General features: G+C 37.6%; 1 protein-coding gene across 2 annotated transcripts; it reads right to left on the bottom strand.

Moving 5' to 3' along the window:
* Window positions 1-1,005: 1,005 nt before the first annotated feature.
* RPE65 (retinoid isomerohydrolase RPE65) lies at window positions 1,006-22,689 on the bottom strand. 2 transcript variants are annotated; one of them, XM_006052721.4, is made up of 14 exons: window positions 22,510-22,689; window positions 21,278-21,360; window positions 19,925-20,075; window positions 18,349-18,456; window positions 18,104-18,245; window positions 13,426-13,573; window positions 11,958-12,039; window positions 11,587-11,719; window positions 11,343-11,482; window positions 10,531-10,660; window positions 4,198-4,312; window positions 4,005-4,099; window positions 3,783-3,894; window positions 1,006-2,488 (listed from the first exon to the last, which is right to left on the bottom strand). In XM_006052721.4, exons 1-14 carry the CDS (start codon window positions 22,518-22,520, stop codon window positions 2,337-2,339), a joined length of 1,602 nt encoding a protein of 533 aa, XP_006052783.1. In that variant the 5' UTR covers window positions 22,521-22,689; the 3' UTR covers window positions 1,006-2,336. The 2 variants fall into 2 exon arrangements, with proteins under 2 accessions (XP_006052783.1, XP_044800802.1); XM_044944867.2 differs by lacking the exon at window positions 21,278-21,360 and having other exon boundaries at window positions 22,510-22,688.
* Window positions 22,690-22,922: the final 233 nt, after the last annotated feature.

Raw genomic sequence — 22,922 nt, 5'->3', positions numbered from 1 at the left:
TGAAGGCTAGAGAATGGGATGACAGAGGATGAGATGGTTGGATAACATCACTGACTCGATGGACATAAGTTTGAGCAAGCTCCGGGAGTTGGTGATGGACAGGGAAGCCTAGCATGCTGCAGTCCATGGGGTCCAAAGAGTCAGACATGAGTGAGCGACTGAACTGAACTGACTGATAGGAACTCTGTCTAGATTGTCATGAGGCAATTATCAGCTACTAATTACTTTTTTATATTCTCAAAGATGTTATTATTTCTCCTTTGCTATGACAAATAGGGTGCTGAAATGGAAGAAAGCTGACTTCAAACAACTTATTTTAAAAGTAGCTACTTACTAATAGGTTTATTTATCTTAATTTGAATTTTCCCATTAAAACATATTTATTTGTTTTTGGATGGGACATGATTCTCTAGATTCCTCCAGATGAATACCTTTGATTCTTAGAAATCAGGTTACCTAATTTTTTCAATCTGAGTTTCTGGGTTAATCCTTCCTGCTTGACTTAAATCTCCCTTATCCTAATTTAAGTTTTTAAAACTCATGTTCTATCTTTGCACTTGTAAAGCAGCTCCTAAGCCTTTTTGATATAATATCAGCAATGATTATATATTCAATCCAATTGGTGAAAAGGTATTGACAGAATGTTCCTTTAGTCAGATGTGCCTCTCTCCCTTCTTAACACTGTGGCTATCTCCACAGAGCATAGAGCTCAAAGTGGGATCTTCCAACTGGAGAAGCAGGCACAAAGAACTGCCAGACTTTCCTGTGGAAAAGGAATGGAAGAAGGCAGGGGCTGATTGGCAAGTGTGGGAAGTGACAGTATTAGGAATTCTCTTAAATTTAGAGACTTAAATAAGCACAAAACTTGGAAATTATTCAGTAATTTATTTTTTGCATTTTTAAAATAAATGTATAAATAGCTTTCTTTGTGGAATTAAGTTCATGTGCCATATCTAGAGACAAAATCCAGCAGATTGATGTTTATCTACAGTCACATATTCCATGTTATTTTATGGCATTTTTCTTTTTCTTTCTTTTTTTTTTTTTTTTTTTGAGATATCTAGGTTTACCTAGGAATTACTCCCAAAGAAATAATGATTACATTAAAAAGCCACACATGGGAAATGATGGAAAAGACCAGTAGTTGTGCTTAGATGAGCTCTGTATGATTTTACTTTATAATTTCTGTTTTTTGCAATTTTAGATTTTCTTTGAAAAGTATATTTTAATGAGTACTTATAATCTTAAAAAATGAGTTTGCATTTTATCTAAATAAAGAAATCAAATGGATGCATCAAGTACCCAAGTCAGTCTGTTCCTTCAAGCTGTTTTTACTTAGTCAAACAGGATTAAGATATAGAATAAAAATTTTTGTCAATCTTCATTTTTTTTTGCAACATGTATCTCAGAAAAGAATAATTTTAAAAACAAAAGTGCTTAAACTATATTCATATCTGAACGTTAATGACAGTATTTTCTATTTTCTCACTTTCTCTTCAGTCAGGTGCACAGTGCTTAAATGTAATTAAGCAGAAGAGGCAACAACGTATAACCCACCCCCCCCCTTACACATTATTATCCCCATAATCTGACTTTAAACAGCAATTATGTTTGTAAGTATTTTATGCTATTTAAAAAAAATAGTCACTACTATATGTAATTGCTTTTATGTTATATAAGTTTCTAATAGATAACGTAATCTCTGAGAAGTTATTTGGTTGAGAGCCCTCAGTGAATTAGAAACAGGCTTCCTTACTGTGAAATCAGAAATAGTAATAATTGCCTATATTAAATGGAAATATTAAAGTTTAAACCATGAGAATCTTTGAATAATAATACATATGTGCATACAATTACAATGATTGTCTTAGATCAAAGTCCCTGGTTTGAGAAGAAGTTTGATTTGACATTTAGTAACTAAGCCTTTTTCCAAGATGCTGCCTTGACACAGCAAAGCTATATACATATCAGCTGTAGAGGACTTTGGCTTTTAAATGTTAAAAAGTAATAGGAGCAGATAGGTGCCTAAAATACACTTTTATGATAGGAATGAAAAACAGTTTAATAAATTCACATTCATTTTCTATTTGATTGTAAATATAAAGAGTTTTTAGTTATGATGTGCCTGTCTCACAAAGTACGATTACCTAATAAGCGCTTTTTTAAAAGGAATTCCTTACTCAACTCTGTGCTTTCTGTAAAATACTGCAAAACGGTGTGCATCTGCAAGTTAAAACCCTTACAGACAGCAGGCTAAAGCTAAACAGAATTTGATTGCAGACCTAACTACGTTTCTCTGTGTTTTGTCACCAGAAACATGTCATGCTAGAATGTGCTCAGGATTTTTTGAACAGTCCATGAAAGGTGACGGGGATGTTAATCTCCACTTCAGCCCTGGCAACTTCACTCAAGTCCTTGGCATTCAGAATCAGAAGATAAGCAGGCTTTTGTCCTGCCCCAGGGCTCACCACCACACTCAGAACTACACCTGTTAATGAGAAGTTAATAAGGCAGTGTTGAATTAAAAAAAAAAAAAGCCCAGAGCCATAGATTAAATATCATTGAAATAATACAGGAGACATTACACTCAGAAATAAAGAAAAACAGATGACCTGATAGCTTGTTCTGACTCTTCTGCCACCTGGCTGTGTGGCAACCATGAAAGTGAAAGTGTTAGTTGCTCAATCGTGTCTGACTCTTTGTGACCCCATGGACTGTAGGCAGCCAGGTTCCTCTGTCCATGGAATTCTCCAAGCAAGAGTACTCTCCTGCATTGCAGGCAGATTCTCTACTGCCTGAGTCACCAACAAAGCCCATGGCAACCATGAGAGGGATGTTAAATTTTTCAAGTCCCCTAGACTATAAGCTCCAGGAAGGGAGTGACAGTGTCCTTCTTGCCCACCATTGTATCCTGATAGCCTACCACAATGGTTAGAACACAGTAAATATTCATTGAATTCTTATTTAATGAATGTTTCTGTGTTTTTATTTGTGTCATAAGATTTAACACCTGCTCTACTTACTGCAAAAAATGTTGTGACAATCAAATGAAACATATATCAAAGATTTTGAAAACAGTAAGGTACATTATTTCTACAATTTCCAAGACCTAGCTTGGATGCTTACTTCCATCAAACAAAATAGGAACAAACTTTTTGCAGTTTTGACTGGATGCACTGCAAATGTAAAATCACTTAGTGTAAAATGGCTCTAAAACTCTTTATTCTATTCATTTCTCTGTGGTCTCCCATATTTTAATCTCAGAGAGTATCACCTACCCTGCTGTCCCAGCTTTGTAGTTGAGTGTATCTGAATTGCTGTTTTATAGAGTGTTGCTCTGGATCCCCTTTTAGCCTCAGCTTACTAAAAAGAAAAACTAGAACCAGAATCTCAAAGCCTCATTCTCTTGGATCAGTTAGAATATTCAGTTTCTCTCCTTAGAACCCTATTTCTTTTCAGAAATGTATTTGGACTGGAAAGGCAAAACCTAGATAGCATGCTGCTCCTTCTTCCTTCTCGCCTCCATCTAGAGCAGATCCTGATATTCCTCGTGACACCCGATGGTGCTCTAAGCATTTTTCCAACAGTACCTAATGAAACCTGACCATAAGATAAAACTTATTTTCAAACACATTTACATTTTTTAGTGCTGTCCTATTCAATAGCAGGAAGGATTATTTCTGAACATTTGGAAATAATCAACATAACTCCTCTCCTAGTGAATTAACTATATGAACTCCAATGAGAAGAGAGGGTTCAGACACATCTATTACTTTCATTACCGTCATCTTCCTCCAAGGCATCTGGGTGAGAAACAAAGATAGGTTCTGAGGGGTATGAATCAGGTTCTTGCCATACCCAGGTTTCTTTAGTTTTGACGTTCAGCTTACAGAGCTGCTTATAAGAAAGAAAAATTAGTCAATAAATTAGTCAGTCAATATGCTTTACTTGACTTACATATGATTCAAAGTACTGTTCGAATATTAGGAAGAGGGATTAATTACCCTGTCTGGAACAAAGTGATTCAAGCCAAGTCCATATGCATATGTGTAAGGTTTCCCACCATACTTCTGGTAATTGATTTGAGGAAACTCAAATGCTACAAAATAAAATACACGCTTAGGAAAATTCAGTTACTCTCTCTGAGTGGAACATTTTGTTCTCTCACATGTGAAGTTTTTTCCTATACCATCTCACCTTGGCGAGGCCCTGAAAAGAGAACCTCAGGTTCCAGCCAGATGGTCTCGTCACTGCACAGAATTGCAGTGGCAGTTGTGTTGGGGAGTGTGACTAAATTCTTGCCTGTGTCAGCCTAAGAAAGAGGATAACAGAAACCTCAGTGAGCAAGGAATAAAAATCAAGCAGCTGTGAGAACAGTTTCCAAGTTTAGTTTCCTGAGTTCTTCATTTCTTAAGTCAACATGTAGAAGAATCAGTACAGAAAACTCTAGAAGGGCGAGACCAAGAACACAACTGGGAAAGCTGCCCATGTCCATGTCAGTCACTGACTGTGTATCACTGGGAAAGTCAGTGATATATAAAAGAAATATAACCTTGTAGGCCCTTAGTCTTCTCATCTGTGAAATGAGACTGACCTCAAAGAATATATATAGGGCCCTGAGGATGTGGTTCTGGAAAAAGAAGTATTTTGCTTCACAGTAACAAAGACTTCAACCTCTAGGTATCCATACAATGTTTATCTCCTTTAAAGTTAGCTATATTTTGATTTTTTGGGGAAAATATCATATCCTTATGTTGTCAAAAAAGAAAACAAATGAAAAAACTACTGGACCTGATGTTTTCTAAGATCTCTTGATACCGAAATTTCCCCCACATCATTTTTCAGATTATATTATGAAAGGAATGAATATCATGAGCTCTTCAAAGAACATATGCATTTAGTTTTGCATTAAATACCCGAATACATGGTGTGTACTAGACTCTATTCTAGGCACTTGTGATATTTCAGAGAACAGAGTTCCTATTGTTATGAAGTTTACATTCTAATTTGGAAAACTATAAATATAGATAAAGTGTTTAGTTTATCATGAATGTGGAGAGAAAAACAGAGCACAGTATGGGGGATCAGAAGTGTGACAGGTAAGTGATTTATAATTTTAGTAGGTAGTCAGGGTGGGCTTCATTGATAAGGTGATATTTGGGGTAAAACTTGTATGAGATGAAGGAAGCAATGTAGGTATCTGGGGAAGAGCATTTAAGCAGAGAGAACAAATTGCAAAGGCGTGAGGCAGGAGTGTTGTCAAGTGTGGTTGAAGAGCATTAAGGAGACCAGGTTGGCTGTGCTGAGCTGGGGGGAGAACACAGGAGAGGAAGGTAGAGGGGTATAATGGGGTCAGACTGGTTAGAGCCTGATGGGTCATTGTGAGGACTTGGGTTTTTCCTGTGAGCAAGAGATGAGCAGAAGAGTTTGCAAGGCTATCATTTATTTTTAAAAGAATCAGTCTGGCTGTTCTGTCAAGATCCCTTTAAGAATAGGGGATATGCAGGTGTGAAATCAGGGAAACCAGTCTGTCTTGTAGTAGTCTAGTCAAAAGAAAACAATGGTTCAGACTGGGCTAGTAGCACTGAAGTTAGTGAGGAATGGAAGGCAGAGCAGAGGATTTCCTGATAGGTAAGATACTGGATAGGGAACAGGCATGAAATTAAGTGAGAAGTCAAGGATGGCTCCAAGGTTTTGGGCCCAAATAGTTAAAAGTTGGAGTTGTCACAATAAAGATGGGGATTACTGAAGGTGGGATAAATTTTTTTGTAGGGGAAGAGAAGAAGTTTGAGTTTTGTCTTATTAAACTTGAGATATTTACTGAACATCAAAATAAAGACAGCATTGGCAAATAACATACAAGAATCTTGAGTTAAGAGGAAAGTTGGAAGTAGAAGTGCAGGTTGCTTTAAGGCATGAGTCTTTACAAAGGAGTGAAAGTACAAATAGAAGCAGGACAAAGGGCTGAGTCCTGGTGCCCTCCAACATTAAAGGGGCCACAAGACAGGAAAGAAGGGATAAATGAAGGGGCAAGAAGAGTCAAGAGAAGGATTTTATAAGAAGGCAAAATAACAGCATGATAAGCATGAGTTAATGAAAAATATATGACAGAGTGGGAGAATTGTAGAATAATGTCCTGGAGTTGGTGAGGAAGGATGGGAAAGACTAGTTTTGAATAAGATGATGGATAATTCAGTATGAGTACAGATGCTGGTGGGTGGGTAGATGTGGTGGCAGGAGTCTACATTCTTTTCTGATTTCTTTCATTTGTTTCAGTAAAAGAGGAAACAGAGTCATTAATTGAGTATGAGTATGGAGGTGGGATGTGCTAGAAGTTTGAGAGAGGAGGGTGTGAAATACTTAACTAGGAAAATGAAGTTGGGAAATGTTGCAGTAAGGTTTGTGGTCATATATTTAAAAATGGGCCAATTAACACAATTGTGTATTTTTAGCACTTAATTTGAGCCTTAGAGGTACACACATGGAGTGGGTGGAGAGTTGAATTTCACTAAGATTTATGACTTTGACAAATAAATTCTATAAAGTAAGAAAGTGGCAAGAGAAATGAGGATCTACTCAAGGGGGTGATTACAATGATCATGAAATTTTACCTGAATAAGGAGGTAAGATAAGTCTTCAGAGGAGTGAGAGATGGTGAGCAGGTTCAATAGATTGGAGGTTCTGGTGGGAATTGTAATAGGGTTGGTAATCTTGAAAGGTAAGTCAGAATGTGTCCTATATGAACCAAGGTTATGATAGAAGCACAGTCAAAGGTAATAGCAAGGTCAATTATATGACTTGGGAAGTGAGTGGCTGAGTCAGAATGGAAGACAGAATGGATCAGTGGAAGATGTCAAAGAACTGAGGCCAGGCTGTTGGAAGAATCATCCAAGATGTGTATACTGAAATCACTGATTGTCAGAAGTAGATCAGGGAGGGGAGTGTGACACTGAGCCAAAAGAAGAGGGAGTGGTGATTAGTATGTGAAAACAATAATGAAGGGTTTTATATATATATATATATATATATATATATATATATATATATAAATGTACACATACCACTTGGGTATATAATTAGTTGAAGTGAGATTTGAAATTGAAAGATTTTAAGGGTGGGCAGAAGGATCAGTGGTTTGGAAGCAGCAAAGTGGAACAAGTGTTCCAACTCCAGGCCCAGTGGTACAAGGGCTGGAGGAGAAACTGCTACCCCTGGAAACTGCTGCTGAAGAGACCAGTGTCCTAGAGAGTGTCAGATTTTTTTGGTAAAAGAGATAAGATGGAAGGAACCTTCTGAGCAGAGGATAGATGGAATTTTTCTGGTGATGTACAATGAACTAAAAGGAAATAGTGAAAGATTTTCAGAACTGGGAAAAGAGAGGAGGTGAGGAATGGATCTTGTAAGATTCCGTGAAGTGTGACCTCGAGGCTCTTTGTGGTGATGTTGGGAAGCAGAGAGCAGCATGTATGTATATATACATATTGATATATGACTACCTAAAGGTGGCAAAAGAAAGAAAATTTTATATATTTCTCTCCTTCTCTGTCTCCATATAGAAGACCTGGAAATAACAATTGATCCAACATAGTGAGTCCTTATGATCTGTAGCATTGTATGAATTAAGAAAAAAAAAATTAGTTCAAATGTTGATGTTGAACACATTACTTATGGGACTGTAACTTTAATGATTTTACTCTGTTGTATCTTATTTTTTCTATTATTAAATTCAGGCTTTTTAATGTAAGAGATTCGTAACATCATCTTTGCTTTCCAAACCAGCACCTTCTTTTCACTCTCCCTCTCACTATTTTTTTTTTTAAACAGATGTGTTTATCCTCTGATACTGCAAACTCAAGTCTGACAGTGTATCCTATTGCTGTATCTGCATATACATAAAAGAACATACATACAAAGTTATTCCTTGTGACATTATCTGTTACAGTCAAAAAATGGAACTGACTCTGTTGCTCAGCAGTGAGGGACTGCAGCATATTGGTAAAAAAGAACACTGTGTGGTTGAAGAAAGTAAGATCTTCAATATATATTTTAAAATGAAAATAAGCAAGGAATAAAAATGTGGATATATAAAGTTACTTTTTGTGTAAAAAGTGGGAATAATAATTCTATATGTTGGTATTTTTTTATATTTTCATAAACAAACAAATGCAAAGGAAAGACATTAAAAGTTACACATAGAAGTGAAGAGGAATGGTATGGAATGGATGCAGACAGAGGTTGGAGTGACACTTTCAGTGCAAACTTTTTTAGATCATTTTGATTTTCTGACCAATTAAATGCACTGCCTATTCAAAAATAAGAAAGATATATTTAAAAATATCACCATTATTTCAATCACTAAACCTGAAGCTTTAGTCATCTTATACTCTTTCCCTTCCTTAGCCCTTCCTTCAATTTGTTTATCTCTTCTTTCTCTAATTTATGATCTAGTTTTCTCTTCATTGCCAAACTTTAAAAGTACAGGCTATAGTAATTGCTATCACATTGTCACTGTGGCTTGAAACCTGATTTCTGCCTCTCTCCCTATTCTCCAGGAGGTCACTAAATCTGGGTTTTGGCTCCTTTTTTTAGCTTCATTTTTTCCAGCTTGCCTATACGTAGCAGTGGACATCAATGAAACCCTCTCTTGCTTTGTCAATGTGGCATTTTCCTCTCTTAATTGTAACTAGGACCCTTTAGTTATTTTTTTTTCTTTCTTTTTATGATTCCTCTTTTCCTACCACTTTCTGTACATGGGTGTTTCCCCAACTTATGTGCTTGGCTATCTTTTCTTTCAATATTTTCTGGCTGTCAAGTTCCTCATTTTTTAAAATCAACAAATTTTTAAGTTTCTTTTAGAATACATACTCCAAAGTATGAACTTTTGCTGCTAGCAATGTCTATCCTCATATATTTGATCATCATTTCAATGCCAATAACTATTAGCTCTAGATGATCAACAACATCTTCATGAAGATATCTGGTAGGCTTTCATGTGGAAGTGCAGGTCCTTGTGACACAAAGCAGGGTTAGAAGAAAAGAGCTAATAGTTATTGGCATTGAAATGATGATCAAATATATGAGGATAGACATTGCTAGCAAGAGAAGTTCATTCTTCTTTGTTGTTGATGAGAATTATAATGAATATTATTTAACACTTAGTTTATGTGGGGGACTATATTCAGAGATTGATATATATCACCTCATTTATTGATCACAAAAATCCTGTATGGTGGATATAGATAAAGAAAATGAAATAAAAGTGTTAGTTACTCAGTTGTGTACAACTCTTTTGCGACCTCAAGAACCGTAGCCTGTTGGGCTCCTTTGTCCATGGGATTCTCCAGGCAAGAATAATGGAGTGGGTAGCCATTTCCTTCTCCAGGGTATTTTCCCAATCCAGGGGTTGAACTTGGGTCTCCTGCATTGCAGGCAGATTCTGAGCCACCAGGAAAGTCCAGATAAAGAAAGGGGATGTGAAAAGACTAAATGTCTTGCCCCAAATCACACACTAGAAAGCTGGAAGCCCCGGTCAACCTGGGTTTGTCTTCAAGTCAGCCCTTTTACTCATAATTACCCTTTCCTCCTAGTTCTACAGTTCATGTTTATCTCCAAATCTCCTCTGCCTATTGCATTTCCTATTTCCAAAGGTATCAACACTCTAGACACATAGGGTTTTGCATGTCTAAGACTTAATTCATTCTGCCATCCAGTCAAATGTAGGATCCTTTTAATTCTAGCTGTAGGAACGCTCACTTTTGTCTTTCTGTTGCTACTACCACTACACTTTTCTGGCACCTGAGTAATTTAAATTGTCTCCAGTCTCAGGTCCCTATCTTTCTCCTTCACTTCCAATACTACTTACACATGACACAGCCTTATTTTAGAAAATCGAAACAGCAAATGACCTAGTTATTATTTAGTCCCATTTATTTAGGTTTCAGAGCGGGCAACTGAACTTTGGGGTAACTTGCTCATTGAGAGACTTGCTCAGGGAGGCTGGACATTTAGCAGGAGAGACAACTAGAAGAGTCAGTACACTTGATACCCAGTTCACCAACTCTGAATATGTCTTTCTTCTATTCAAAATCCTTAATACCCTACCACCAGTCAAATAAAACACAAACCTTTTAGCCTAGCCTAAAAGCCTTCAAAGATTACCAACCTATTGTTTTAAGTTATTTTCGCCCACTTATCCCACTGTTTTTGTTTATGTTCTAACCAGTTGGATTGCAATCAGTTTTTTATTGTTTGTTTTTTAGCAATCAGTTTTAAAAGGATTTTGAAAAAAAAAAGAAAAACAGGTTGAGAGTGAAAACTGGTTTTCACTTTGACTCTGTCACAACTGGATTTTGCTAAGTCATGAGCTTCAGTTTCACTTATAAAATGAGGGGAATTGAATTTGCTAATTTTTAAAGTCCCTTCCAGTTCAGAAATTTTGAGCCTTTATGTATAAACACACGGCAGGAGAAAAAATCCTGAGGAAGATGAAACATTCTCGTTATATCTGAAATCTATGTAGAGGGTGTTTACCTTGTCAATATTCAAAGGAAGTACGTATCTCCTAACTTCAGGCTGAGGAGCCTTTCTGGCATTTTTTTTCACCTCTTCCCAGTTCTCACGTAAATTGGCTAAATATAAATAATTATAAACAAATTCAAATCTGCAAAAATAAGAAGTCAAATGTGAGGACAGACAATTAAAATAATTTTAGAGACATGATGCGTGTCTTTTAAAAGCACAAATGCCTGTCTCTTCTTTAGTCTCCAATCTAGAAACTCCTAAAGACTCAGGTATACTGGAGCCACTTCTGCCCACTCTGGGTAGAGAAAAGAGTCCTGCTTCATGGATATGTTTAAATAACAGCAGCCTTTGAAACTTTCTGCTCTGTTTCTCTATCACCATTCTGTCTGTGTCTTTAGGGGCTACTGTCTCTTTTAGTGACTTGCTGTTCTGAAGAAAGCATGTCTATCTTTTTTTTTAAAAAATCAAACCCAGAGTAGATGCAGTTTAAGGCTCCTCAAAGGATCTTGTTAAATTTGAGGGAAATTAAGTTTAAGTTCATTCATCAAGTCATAGAATCTTTTATTTTTAGGTCTATTTCATGGACCTGAGCACTTTTCAATCATTAACCATGGTTGTGAGGTTCAGTTAGTGTTTCTGATTACCTAAACTCCCTACAGCTTTTTCAATCATATTTTGTGACTTAAGCATACTTTTAAAAGATATAATTCAGATTAAATGTTGAAAGCAGTATCTCTGAAAAAAAAAAACACAAAAAAACAAACCTGATTTCCAGGAGCAACTGGAGATGTAACATTTATTCATTCAATGTGCTGTCTTACCCTTTCCAGCAACAGAGATCCACAATCAGAAACTCATGGTCTTCATAGGTATTGATGTGATGAAAGAGGTTAAAAGGAGAGGTCCTGTATTTATTATTGATATACTTTTTTCTTTTTTTGTCAGCAATATGAAGCCAAACCTAAAAGTGAGAATATTTTGATGCATTTAAAAAGAAAAAAAGTATGCATTATGAAACACATATTCTTTGGAATCATAAACCTGACAAATAAATGTAAGACTTACCCCCATGGTTTCATTGGACTCAAAACAATCCATGTAATTGGCTCCCCAAAGACTCCATGAAGAAAGAAACTTGAACAGATTAATTTTGACTGGTGTCTCCACAAAAACAATATAGTTGGGAGTCAAACCAAAACTGTTCAGAAACAGAAATAAACTTGTGAGTGGGAAGGGTTGATGCTCAAACCACAGAGAAATATGTACACATGAGGTATGCTCAGTTATATGAATCAACAGTGCCTACATGAAATTAATTACATTTAAATTTAGGTTTCTGCAAGAAAATGTCATGATCAGGACTGGTATCAAAGGTAGGCAAAGCAGATCTTTAAACTTGAATTTTCCTGAAGATTCATAGCAGGCCTTCGAGTTACCTATGGACGTAAGATGGCTTGAATCGGTCACTGCAGGGGAATTGTACAACGACCTCTGACTTGCTTATTGGATCTTCCTTGTCTGAAATAAAGTGGTTTTAAAAGGCTGTGGAACAGCCTCTTTTTTTAAATACAAAGCATTTAGAACAGCTTATGCGAGCAAAGAAATACATTTCCAGATCTTGATTTTTTAAAGAGTTTATTTCCATTTTCGCAGTCACTGGCATTTCTGAGGGAAATTTCATGTGGAGCTGCAATCACCCAGGAAAATCCAAATAGCAGCAGATTTGGAAAGTGCACTCAAACAGTGTGTGGTAGATAGAGTATAGTGGAGTCACATCTTACTAACTGGAGGTGGGTTCTAAGTCAAGGGAGTAAGGCAAAACTTTAGTATGGTCAAAGTGACTTTTACAATCTCTTAAATTAGCTGTAAAGTTATGGAATATGTGGTTTTGTTGTTTGTGGGTGCTAAGTCCCTTCAGTCATGTCTGATTCTGTGCAGCCCTATGGACTGTAGCCCATAAAGCTCCTCTGTCCATGGGATTATCCAGGCAATAATACTGGAGTGGGTTGTCAGACCCAGGGATCGAACCCCTGTCTCTTATGTCTCCTGCATTGGCATATACCACTAGCACCACCTGGGAAGCCCTTTTTGTGTCAATAGCCCTATACAATAATTCTTAAGCACATTAAAGTTTATTTGCTACTAAGGCAGTGTCTTTAAACCTTAGTGTACACCAGAAATAAATAAAGAGTTTCTGAAAATTCTGAGCATGGGCCCACCCTCAGAGTTACTCATTCAGTCTACCTTAGGTGGGTCTTGAGATTTGTATTTCTAACAGGTTTCCAGGTGATGCTGCTGGTCCAGGATCTAAACTTCATAAATTATACTAAGCAAAACTAAATAAAAATCCATATATACTCAAATAATTCTATTAACAAGATCAATATCAAATTTCTGACAATGAATGGAGGATGAATGTAGAATTCTAAAGAGTACTCTCTTCTGTTTTAGCATTCTTTCTCTACAGTCTATATATGAGTTAAAAGGTTTTGTTTGGGAATTAAATACATATAAAATACTAAATACACTTTCATATACATACATATGTTTGTTTAAAAACTTAATTTTGTCTGGCACATGGATAAGTGCTCAATAACTATTTGCTTGATTTGAATCTAAATTTTATATGATCAAAGTCACATATACACTATATCTTTGAAACACTGTAGAACAGAACATGGCCATATGCTTTTTGTATTTTCAATTTGTTATTTCCTACTATGGTGCTATTAGGTATTTGTTCCCTTGTAGGGTGAGGATGAGGATAGTTTTCTGAAAATCTGAAAGTAATTTAACAGTCCATATAGTGCAGTCCTCATATTTCTGATCTGACATCTTGTATTTCCAGTAATTTTCTCACATTATAGATACTTGTTTTAAGAAGAGTCAAAGTGGTAAACTGACCTGCTTGTAGTGGTGGGATCTTTACAATATTGTAGGCAATTGAAAAATTTTTCCCAAAGCAATTACCAATGTTGTAAACAGTCCCATCATTTTCAATGTGGGGGTGAGCAGTGGCTCCATTGACTGAGACATAGTTGCAAAGGTCAACCTATGGAAAGAAAAGAGATATCACCCATGTTAAGAGAAAAACTGTATTGCATCTTTGGTCCCTCAGTCTGACCTCACCACGACCATCTGCACCTTCACCCCAAGTGCACTTTATCTTCCTTCTATCTCTCTGGGGTCCTACTTTATTTCAAACCTGTGGAAGTTCCAACTTTAGTGCAGAGCTCTTCTCTGACCCCCACATTGACCCTTCATGCCTTTGAAATCTTTAAGTTCTCTCTGACTGTGTTCTTCTGTTGATGTAGACCATGCATTGCTCTGGTTGGTTATTTTCCTTTTGTATATACAAGCTGTCCTCAAACAGTGATAAATTTTAATCCTGAAACGTCTTTACATTTTCCTTATTAAATTACATTGAACTGCATGTTGATAGTTATTAATTTTCATTTTACAAAAATACAAATTTTGTATGATACAACCTAAATACCAAATCCAGTGTCTTACATGTAGATGAATTTGGAACTGAAATAAACCTCAGAATTCTAGTATAGAAAGTCTTAACCTAAATAGACTTCAGGGAAACCATGAATTCCTGGAATTAATGGAAACTTCTGAAGACAGGATTCAGTACTTTAGTTGAATTTGGATTCTCATAAAAAATTCAAAACCATAAATCTATCACAAATCTCTCAGTTTACATAAGGAGAACTTGAGGAGTCATAGAGGTCAAGTGACTTGTCAAAAGATGCAGAGCACTAGAATTTCTGCTTGGGACCTACTCGGTAAAGATTTATTGAATAAATAATCCATGATTATATATTTGTCTAATCAAAGTTCTTTCTCTTTGATTAAGAGAATATGTTTTAAAGCTTAGGGAGTTTTTAGCACTCTCATTTAAATATTAGGCAAGACATTCATTCATTCAGTCATTTGTCAAGTACTCATTGGGCTTCTATTATATGCCAGATGCTGTGTCAGTGTCTAGGAAAACAGAGATAGTCCTTACTTTTGAAAATTTCAGTATTGATTGGCAGTATCCAATACTGTAGCCACATGTAGCAATTTAAATGTAAGTTAATCATAATTAGATAGAACTTCAAATTCAGTTCCTCAGTCACATTAGCCACATCCATGTACTCAACAGCACTTGGACAATGTAGATATAGAAATGTTGTAGAAAGTTCCATTGACAGCACTGTACTAGACAACTGATTGGTTCAAGACTGAGAAAGGAGTACAGCAGGGCTGTCTGCTGTCACCCTATATGCTGAGTATATCATGAGAAATACCAGGCTGATAAGTTACAAGCCGGAATTAAGATAGGTGGGAGAAACATCAACAACCTCAGATATGTGTATGATACCACTATAATGGCGGAAAGCAAAGAGGGACTAGAAAGCCTGTTGATGAGGGTGAAGGAGGAGAGTGAAAGAGCCAACTTAAGACTAAATATTAAAAAAAACTAAGATCATGGCATCTGGCCCCATTACTGCATGGCAAATAGAAGGGGAAAAGGTGGAAGTAGTGACGGATTTCTTCTTCTTGGGCTCCAAAATCACTGCAGACCGTGACTACAGCCATGAAATCAGAAGACAATTGCTTCATGGCAGGAAAGAGATGACAGGCCTAGACAGTGTGTTGAAAAGCAGAAATGTGATTCTGCTTACAAAGGTCCGTATAGTCAAGGCTATGGTCTTCCCAGTGGTCACATACGGTTGTGAGAGCTGGACCATAAAGAAGGCAGAATGCCAAAGAATTGATGCCTTCAAACTGTGGTGTTGGAGAAGACTCCTGAAAGTCCTTTGGACAGCAAGGAGATCAAACCAGTCAATCTTAAGGGAGATCAACCCTGAATACTCACTGGAAGGACTGATGCTGAAGCTGAAGCTCCAGTATTTTGCTTATCTGACATGAACAGATGACTCATTGGACAAGTCCCTGATTCTGGGAAAGATTGAGGGCAGAAGAGGGTGTCAGAGGATGAGATGGCTGGACAGCATCACTGATGCAGTGAACATGAACTTGGGCAAACTCCAGGGGATGGTGATGACAGGGAGGCCTGGCATGCTGCAGTCCATGGGGTCGTAAAGAGTCAGACACGACTGGGTGACTGAACAACAACACTAGAACGATGAGCTGGAATAAGTGTAGTAAGTGCAAAACCATATCTGTAAAGAAAAGCCATTTAACCCAAACTGGGAGATTAGGTAGGGCTTCCCAAGGGCAATGACTCCAACTCATGTTGAAAGATGAATAAAAGTCAGTCAGATGCAGGATAACAATGTGTTCCAAGAAGCAGGAACCTTACTGTAAAGGCATAGAGTTGTAAATAGTGAATGCTGCTTGGGGAAGTCTAGATGGCTGTGGTGAGGAGCACACATGGAGAAGGAGAAATAAAAGTGGGCCAGCCACAAAGGTCTGTGTTTTAACTTTATCTTGGAAACTGTGGGTGCACTAGATGGAATAGCACATTTATACTTGCATTTTAGAAAAAAATTGCTTCTACTGAATTAAGGAAGCTGTATTTAAGGGAATCAGTCTGGAAGCAAAGGTACTTGTTAGCAGGCTATTTCAGTCATGGTAAACAAATAAACAAACAAAAAAACCCTCAAATTTTTAAAACTACATTTTTATATGAAGTTAGGGTATAGCGCTGCTCACAATGAAACCTGACTCCTAATAAAGTCTATTCTGGAGCCATACCATGAACTTCACACTTCCAATTAAATTACCATGGCAATCTGATACACTGTCAAAGTCAAGTGAGTAGTTTAGAAACTTAGTTTCAGAACTTCTGTAAATGATCTACACACACACTCATATGTGGTTACAAACATACATCTAAACCAAGAAAAAGCTGCTGAGAATATGTCAAACCTTAGTAAACAGTCTGTGGGATTATAAATCAGCCTGTAGTATTGAGACCCAGTGTTGTGACTACTTTCCTTTCTATTCCTATTACACTCAGTTTCTCCTTTTGGTCTTCGGTTCCACCAACTGGTCTCCTAGTTCTTTTGCCCTCCCATTCAGCTTATGCATAGCTTCCAGATTAAATAACCTAAAGCTTTGCTTATACCACTTCTCTGAACAAAAACTTTCAGTAGTTTACCATCAACCAAACAACTTATTCAAAATTTTTGTCAATTATTCAAACTTCTGGTTTCACTCTACCCTTGACATGGCATGCTCTGAACACTAGTTTGCACCTAGAAGTGCTATTGTCCCCTAGTGGGGAAGTGGAAATGTTGGGGAGCATTTGGGGTTTGTGCAATGATTGAGGACATGTCTGGTGTTTAGTGGGTGAGACCAGGGATGTCAAACCTCTTCAATAGGTGAGAAGTCCCCATAATGATGAAGTGCCACTGGCCCAATGCCAATGCCACCTCCATTGAGAAATACTGCAATTCTAGCCAAAAAAAATTATTCTTTATTCTCCAGTTTCCCACCTGTATTCATTTGGTCATGGTACTTCTTATATCTGAAATGCTCTTTTCCCAAATTCAATGAAGTTTTGCCTTCCCTCTAATTTCTAACTCAAATACGATACTTTTAAATCTTCCTTGATCTGCCCCACTTCACACACCTCAACACTGCTAGAAGTAATCTTTATATGCACTTCCATAGAAGGTTTCCTTCTGTGAAAGGACTTACTATATTCTGTGTTCTATTATAGTTAAGTAATATATTAATTGATTTCTCCACCTAGATGTTAAGTGTTCTGAAAGCAAGAATGATGCCTTGAAAACACTGGGATGACCCAGAGGGATGGTATTGGGAGGGAGGTATGAGGGGGGTTCAGGATGGGGAACATGTGTACACCCGTGGCAGATTCATGTTGATGGATGGCAAAACCAATACAATATTGTAAAGTAATTAGCCTCCAATTAAAATAAATAAATTTATATTAAAAATAAAATAAATTAATTAAAAAATAAATTCACAAAGCAAAAAAAAAAAAAAAAAAAGAAAACAGCTGCAACTTAATAAACATTGGTTGAAAATGTAGATCTGTCTTACTGAATGCTGCACTGAGACTGCCTCATATCTCAGCAAAATTTATCACTTTCTAATATTGCTCATGTCTTTCTTTATGCTTTTTCATTTAAGGTATGGCTTTTATTTCTAACAAGAAGTTCTATAAGAAGGTGTAAAATTGATGCAACACACTTTCTTAGAACCATGAATTTAATCTTTTCAATATTAAATGTGCCAGTTTCATGCTAGCCTATAAAAACCACGAAGAGCAGGGACCGTGTTGTCTTACTCACTGGTGTATCTTTTGCATCTAGCATACATTCTGGTACATGGAAGGGACTTAATACTTGTGTCACCAATAAATATGTTAGGCATTTTATACAGTTTTCCTCTAATTAACACAATAAATATTTAAAATTTCACAGATGAGAAGAAAAGTCTGCATTATGTCACATAGCTAGTAGTTGATGACAAAGCAGGGATTTGAAACTTAATCTATCTGGCTCTCATATTCTTCCAAACAAAATGTACAGTGTACTTAATTCTAAAGTACAAATTCTAAATTCCTAAGCAATATCTTTTGAGCACTGTGTCCTACCTGCTTAATTGTTTCCAAGGTCTCAGGATTAATCTTTGTAATGAAGTTGGTCTCTGTGCAGGCATAGTAATCTTCCCCCACTGGGTAGATATTAACAAGGGCATTGTCAGTAACCTCCACTCCTCGGAAGTAAGAAAAAAACCTATAGAAGCAAATGGATTTTTTAGTCCAGTAACTTTCAAGCCATGAGAGAAAAATGGCTAATGTAAAATGTCTTTAATAACATGCAGTTGGGTTTCAGAAACCTGGAAAATATATTCTTGCAGGGATCTGGGAAAGCACAGGTGCCAAATTCTGTTATGACGATCCTTTTCTCAGTCATTGCCCGTACGTAAGCATCAGTGCGGATGAACCTGAAGGACATTGAGACATGGGAAAGGCCACAGAGAAGGGGAATTAGTGTAGTCCCTGGGGAGCATAGAAGGTCATTCATGTGCCCTTATCAAGAATCATAAATTCACAACATGAAGAATGAAGAGTTAAGTCACTTTCTTGGGGTGACTGAAGGAGAAGGAGACAATGTGTCATGAGCTTCAACTATAAACTTCACAGTGACAGATGAGGAAATCAAGGCTCAGAGAAGCTAATGATTGGCATATATAGCCTGAGCCAGAAAATATGACTTTTTCATATCATACTATGCAGCCCCATGGATAGTTCAAATTGGGCCTCTGACTTCCTGTGGCCTATGACTCACCAGCCTACACTGAGCAGGGAGGTATAGAACATGGTGTGCTGAATTAGATTTCCTTCAATCTTCCTTATATTCCTCTAGTGTTTTTCTTTAATTTAAAATTTTATTTTGCTACTTTTAAAAGTAGATATTTTTGAATACAGTCTCTTACACAGGCAGACCTCCTCAACCATATCCCAGACTAGAGAGCATACGTTGCCTAGGGTTTCTCATGTGGAGAGCCAATTAAAATTTGATTTTGTACTTTTGTGAAGAGGAAAAAGTACCAAGGTCTTTAGAAGGCATATAAAGGCTTTCTCTGACCTCCAAAATAAGCTTTCATAGCTAAATTTTTGCTTGACCTGATCTGTTTCTCTTCTAAAACAGTCCAAGTTATCCCAACTACTTCAAGACTCCATTTATTCTTGCTTTTGATGTCTCTTCAGAATGCCTGAAATCTGTGGTGATCAACAAAGCCACTAACAGGCCTGAATATTAAAACATAAAACAAAGTATTTATTGTGGTGCTAATGAGTCTTTGTAATGAAGTTGGAGTGATGGCTTAGGGCCTCAAGCCTTTTAGCAACCATCTCCTGTTTTTAGAAAACTTATTCCTGGTATTATTATGACATATTTGGTCCTTGCCTGCTCTGTGACACCCCCTCCCTCCTTCCCATTGGCCTTTATGATTATAAAAAAGGAAAGAAATCATGCAATACATGGTCTAATAATAATAAAATGACTATTATTATTATTAAATGCTTCTGATGGACTAAGCACTGTGTTCTCATTTTATCCTTGTAATAAACTCTGAAGTAAATTCTTTTACTTCTCCCATTTTTATAGATGACAAAACAAAGAAATAGAAGTTAACAACTTGCCAAAGGGCACCCACCTAGGCAAATGGTATCTAGGGCATATAGGATTTGATGCCAGGCATGTCAGACCCCAAAGCCCTAGTTCTTTGCTGTTTCTTTATCCTGTCCTATAGGTCCCAGGTGTCCATGCAGACTCATGGCCCAGGAGGATTCTGAGTGGAGGTGAGTATAAAGTCTCCTTTTGGGTTCAGGAGGTTAAAAAGTACATGCAAGGAGGAGCTGAGCTAGGCCCCAACCCTAGGAAGGGGAGTGGAACCTAGTGTTCTTTACCTTCTGTGGTATGTGACATGTCCTTCTTTAAAGTCAAACTTGTGCAGGAGGGCTTGCCCATCAAACAGGTGGTAAAATGGTTCCGATCCAACCTCAAAGAGTCCTGGCCCACATCGAAGGAGACTGCCGGTTAGCCAGAGGGGGATCCTGCCTGTGAAGAAAGCGAGACACAGAATCTTGTTTCTTATACTTGCTCTTCTCACCCCTGGTAAGGAGCAGTGATTATATAAGCCATCTGGATGGGCAGTCTTTTACTTCTAAAGCTGGCAGTGATTTCCATCCCCAGCTTTCATGTGGGGTAGCTCTCAGGAAATGCCTGCTGGCTGACTCTCTTTTTTCTAGGGGACCAATGGTGGGAAATGTGGCAGCATCTCTGAGTTTAAACAAAAGGTTGGAAGGAGACACGGAATAACATCTGGAATGGAAAGGGATTCTCCATCTAACAGATTTTCCCAGCTACCAATACATTTGCATTTTTACCATCTTACTTTTAAGAAAAAATTTCAAATTTCTTGATACAGGAGGGATGGATTAGAAGTAGAGATCAAGATACTAAAAAAAAGATGTGTCGATAGAACAAACCATTTCTGTGAAAAAATAGGATACTGGCTTTTAAAATATAGAGCTAAATTCCTTTGAGAATATGGCTATTGTCCAGATAAAGGTTACCTTGCTGTAGCAGAAAGTACACAGGGCTGTCAGAGACCTGAATTCTGGTTCAGGATTTGCTGTGTGCTATCTCTGGCCCTCAGTGTCCTTCTCTGCAAAATGTGGGACACACAATAAAGGTTTTAAGGCCATTCAGTCTAAACAGTTTGTGCCCTTTGGTCCTTTGAAAGTATAGCATATGGCAGTATTTGTTTAATCCTTGTCAACTCTCCAACCCGAAATGTATTATTTCATACAGCTCAGTTTCAGCAGTCCACTTTATACAGATTTATATTTCTGATAAAAATTTGAAAAGAAGACATGGCTCAGCTAAAAGACATACCATTAATTTGATTGCTAGCATCTAGACTGTTAACATCAGAATCTAGTTGAGAAAGAGCATTGGGTTCATCTTTTCTATTTTCCAGAAGAGGCAATTGGGAGGAGACAGTTTAAAGAAAACAAAGGTATAGTTCCAGTAGTTAAGGAATTCCAGTTAGGTAGCATTTTTTAAATATATATTTTAGAAAAGTAAAGAAAAGAGGAAATGGGTTCTTGGTATAAAAAGCCCAAATCTCCAGATTCCTCTATTTGTAGCCCACAGGGGTACCTATGCTGAGAGATGCCAATGAATAAGGAGACAGCAAAGAGAGATGGCTTTCTCGACAAAAAAGAGAAGATGGCTTCAAGAAAGCTGAGACCAACCTGTAACATGGGCTGTGAGCGGTGAGGATAGTTCCTCCACAGTTTCAAACAGTTTCTTGTAACCACCAGCTGGATGTTCAACTCTGAAATGGTGGAATATGAGGAAGAAGTTCATGTGGAATCTCAGGGAGTCCATGGAGACAGAGGCAGAGCTCCAGGAGAAAAGATGTCCTCTACTCAATGCTGGTGTGTACTGCCAGTCTAGCCGGAGCTGGGAGTACAGTGTTTTGGGAGGAGATGTGGTGGTGGTAGAAACCGGGGAAAGGTGGCAGAATGTATCACGTTGGCAAAGGGGCCCAGGTTGGTTTTTCTCCTTTGATGACAAGGAAAATGACCTCCCTTTTAACATTACAGTTGACTTGCCTTCTGCAGTTTTCCCATATTTCTGAGGACGAGTCAACAAATCCCATTATCATTGTCACTTCTCTTCCTGACCAAGTCCTTCTCACAGAATTATCCTACCATGTCAGTACCCTTAGCTTACTGCATTATTCATTCTTTTGACTCCCAGACAGTCGCATTCCTCTCCCTCTTATGAACTGGGAGACCGCAGGTTTTGGGGTCAATACCTCATCCTTTGCTATTCATGCATATTATATCATCTCTTCCCACTGTCTTATTTTGTCACCAATCTCCAAGAGCTTCACTACATTTTAAAAGTAGTCAGACAAGAATATTTAGGTCATATATACATATATATTTTTTTAATGTTCTTCCTTCTCACTTTGGCTCATTATATAACTTCTTAGAGTGAGAGCTCTGACAAGACTGCCTAATTTAGGCAGTTATCTTTTATTAAGCATTTACTATGTGCCACATACCATCAAAAGGAATTTATATGCTCTTCATTCATTTAAATACCACAGCACCAAAATGAGGTAAGTACTACTTATCCTATATATGGAAAAGCCTAGACTTTAAAAAGTAATTTGCCTAAGATAACACAGTTAGGAAATGACTGGACAAGAAGTGGAACCCAGGTCTGCCTCATTGAATCTTCATGCTCACTACTGCTTCCAAGGACCATTCCAAGCCATAAAAATCCCACTGTAACTTAGATCTGACTTCTAGATATTTGCTTCAATATGTATATAGGAGGAAACAAACTCTCCCACCAAGACCCAAGGCTTTCCTTAAATGGATCATCAGTTGTCTTTAGGAGTTCTTGAAATAGCTCATTTACCATCAACACACTAAGGCATTAATAAAAAAAATCTCCCAGAGATACTTACTGGCTGGACATTTTCTCTCAGTAGAGGATTGAGAGTTCTGGCACCAACTGTGGAGTGAGGAAGCAAGTCCTCAGCCAGGGGCCTTTATATGCCTTCTAAATCCCCCTGAAAGGAGCGATGGCTTTGGGAACCTGTTCCCACCCTCCTCAGCTGAGAGAGGGAAAACAGAAGTGGCTTTCAGCACTCAGATACTCCTGATACTTGAGCATTAATTTGGGCTGGCTGCTCGCTTAATTGTTTTTTGGCCATCTTCCAGAGACCTCAATCCTTCCCAAAGAGAACAAGAAGTGGATTAGAAAGAAAGGAGTTGTGTGGTAGTGGCTAGCATCAGGCCTGAGCTGATCCGTGTTACCCCACGGGAACCTGGCATCCTTCTCTGGTGCCCACCTCCCTCTTCTTCTATGCCCTCATCT

Source organism: Bubalus bubalis, chromosome 6 (genome assembly GCF_019923935.1).
Source record: "Bubalus bubalis isolate 160015118507 breed Murrah chromosome 6, NDDB_SH_1, whole genome shotgun sequence".
Lineage (NCBI taxonomy): Eukaryota > Metazoa > Chordata > Mammalia > Artiodactyla > Bovidae > Bubalus > Bubalus bubalis.
Note: the sequence above shows the minus strand (reverse complement) of the source record. Positions and strands in the feature narration are given on the sequence as shown.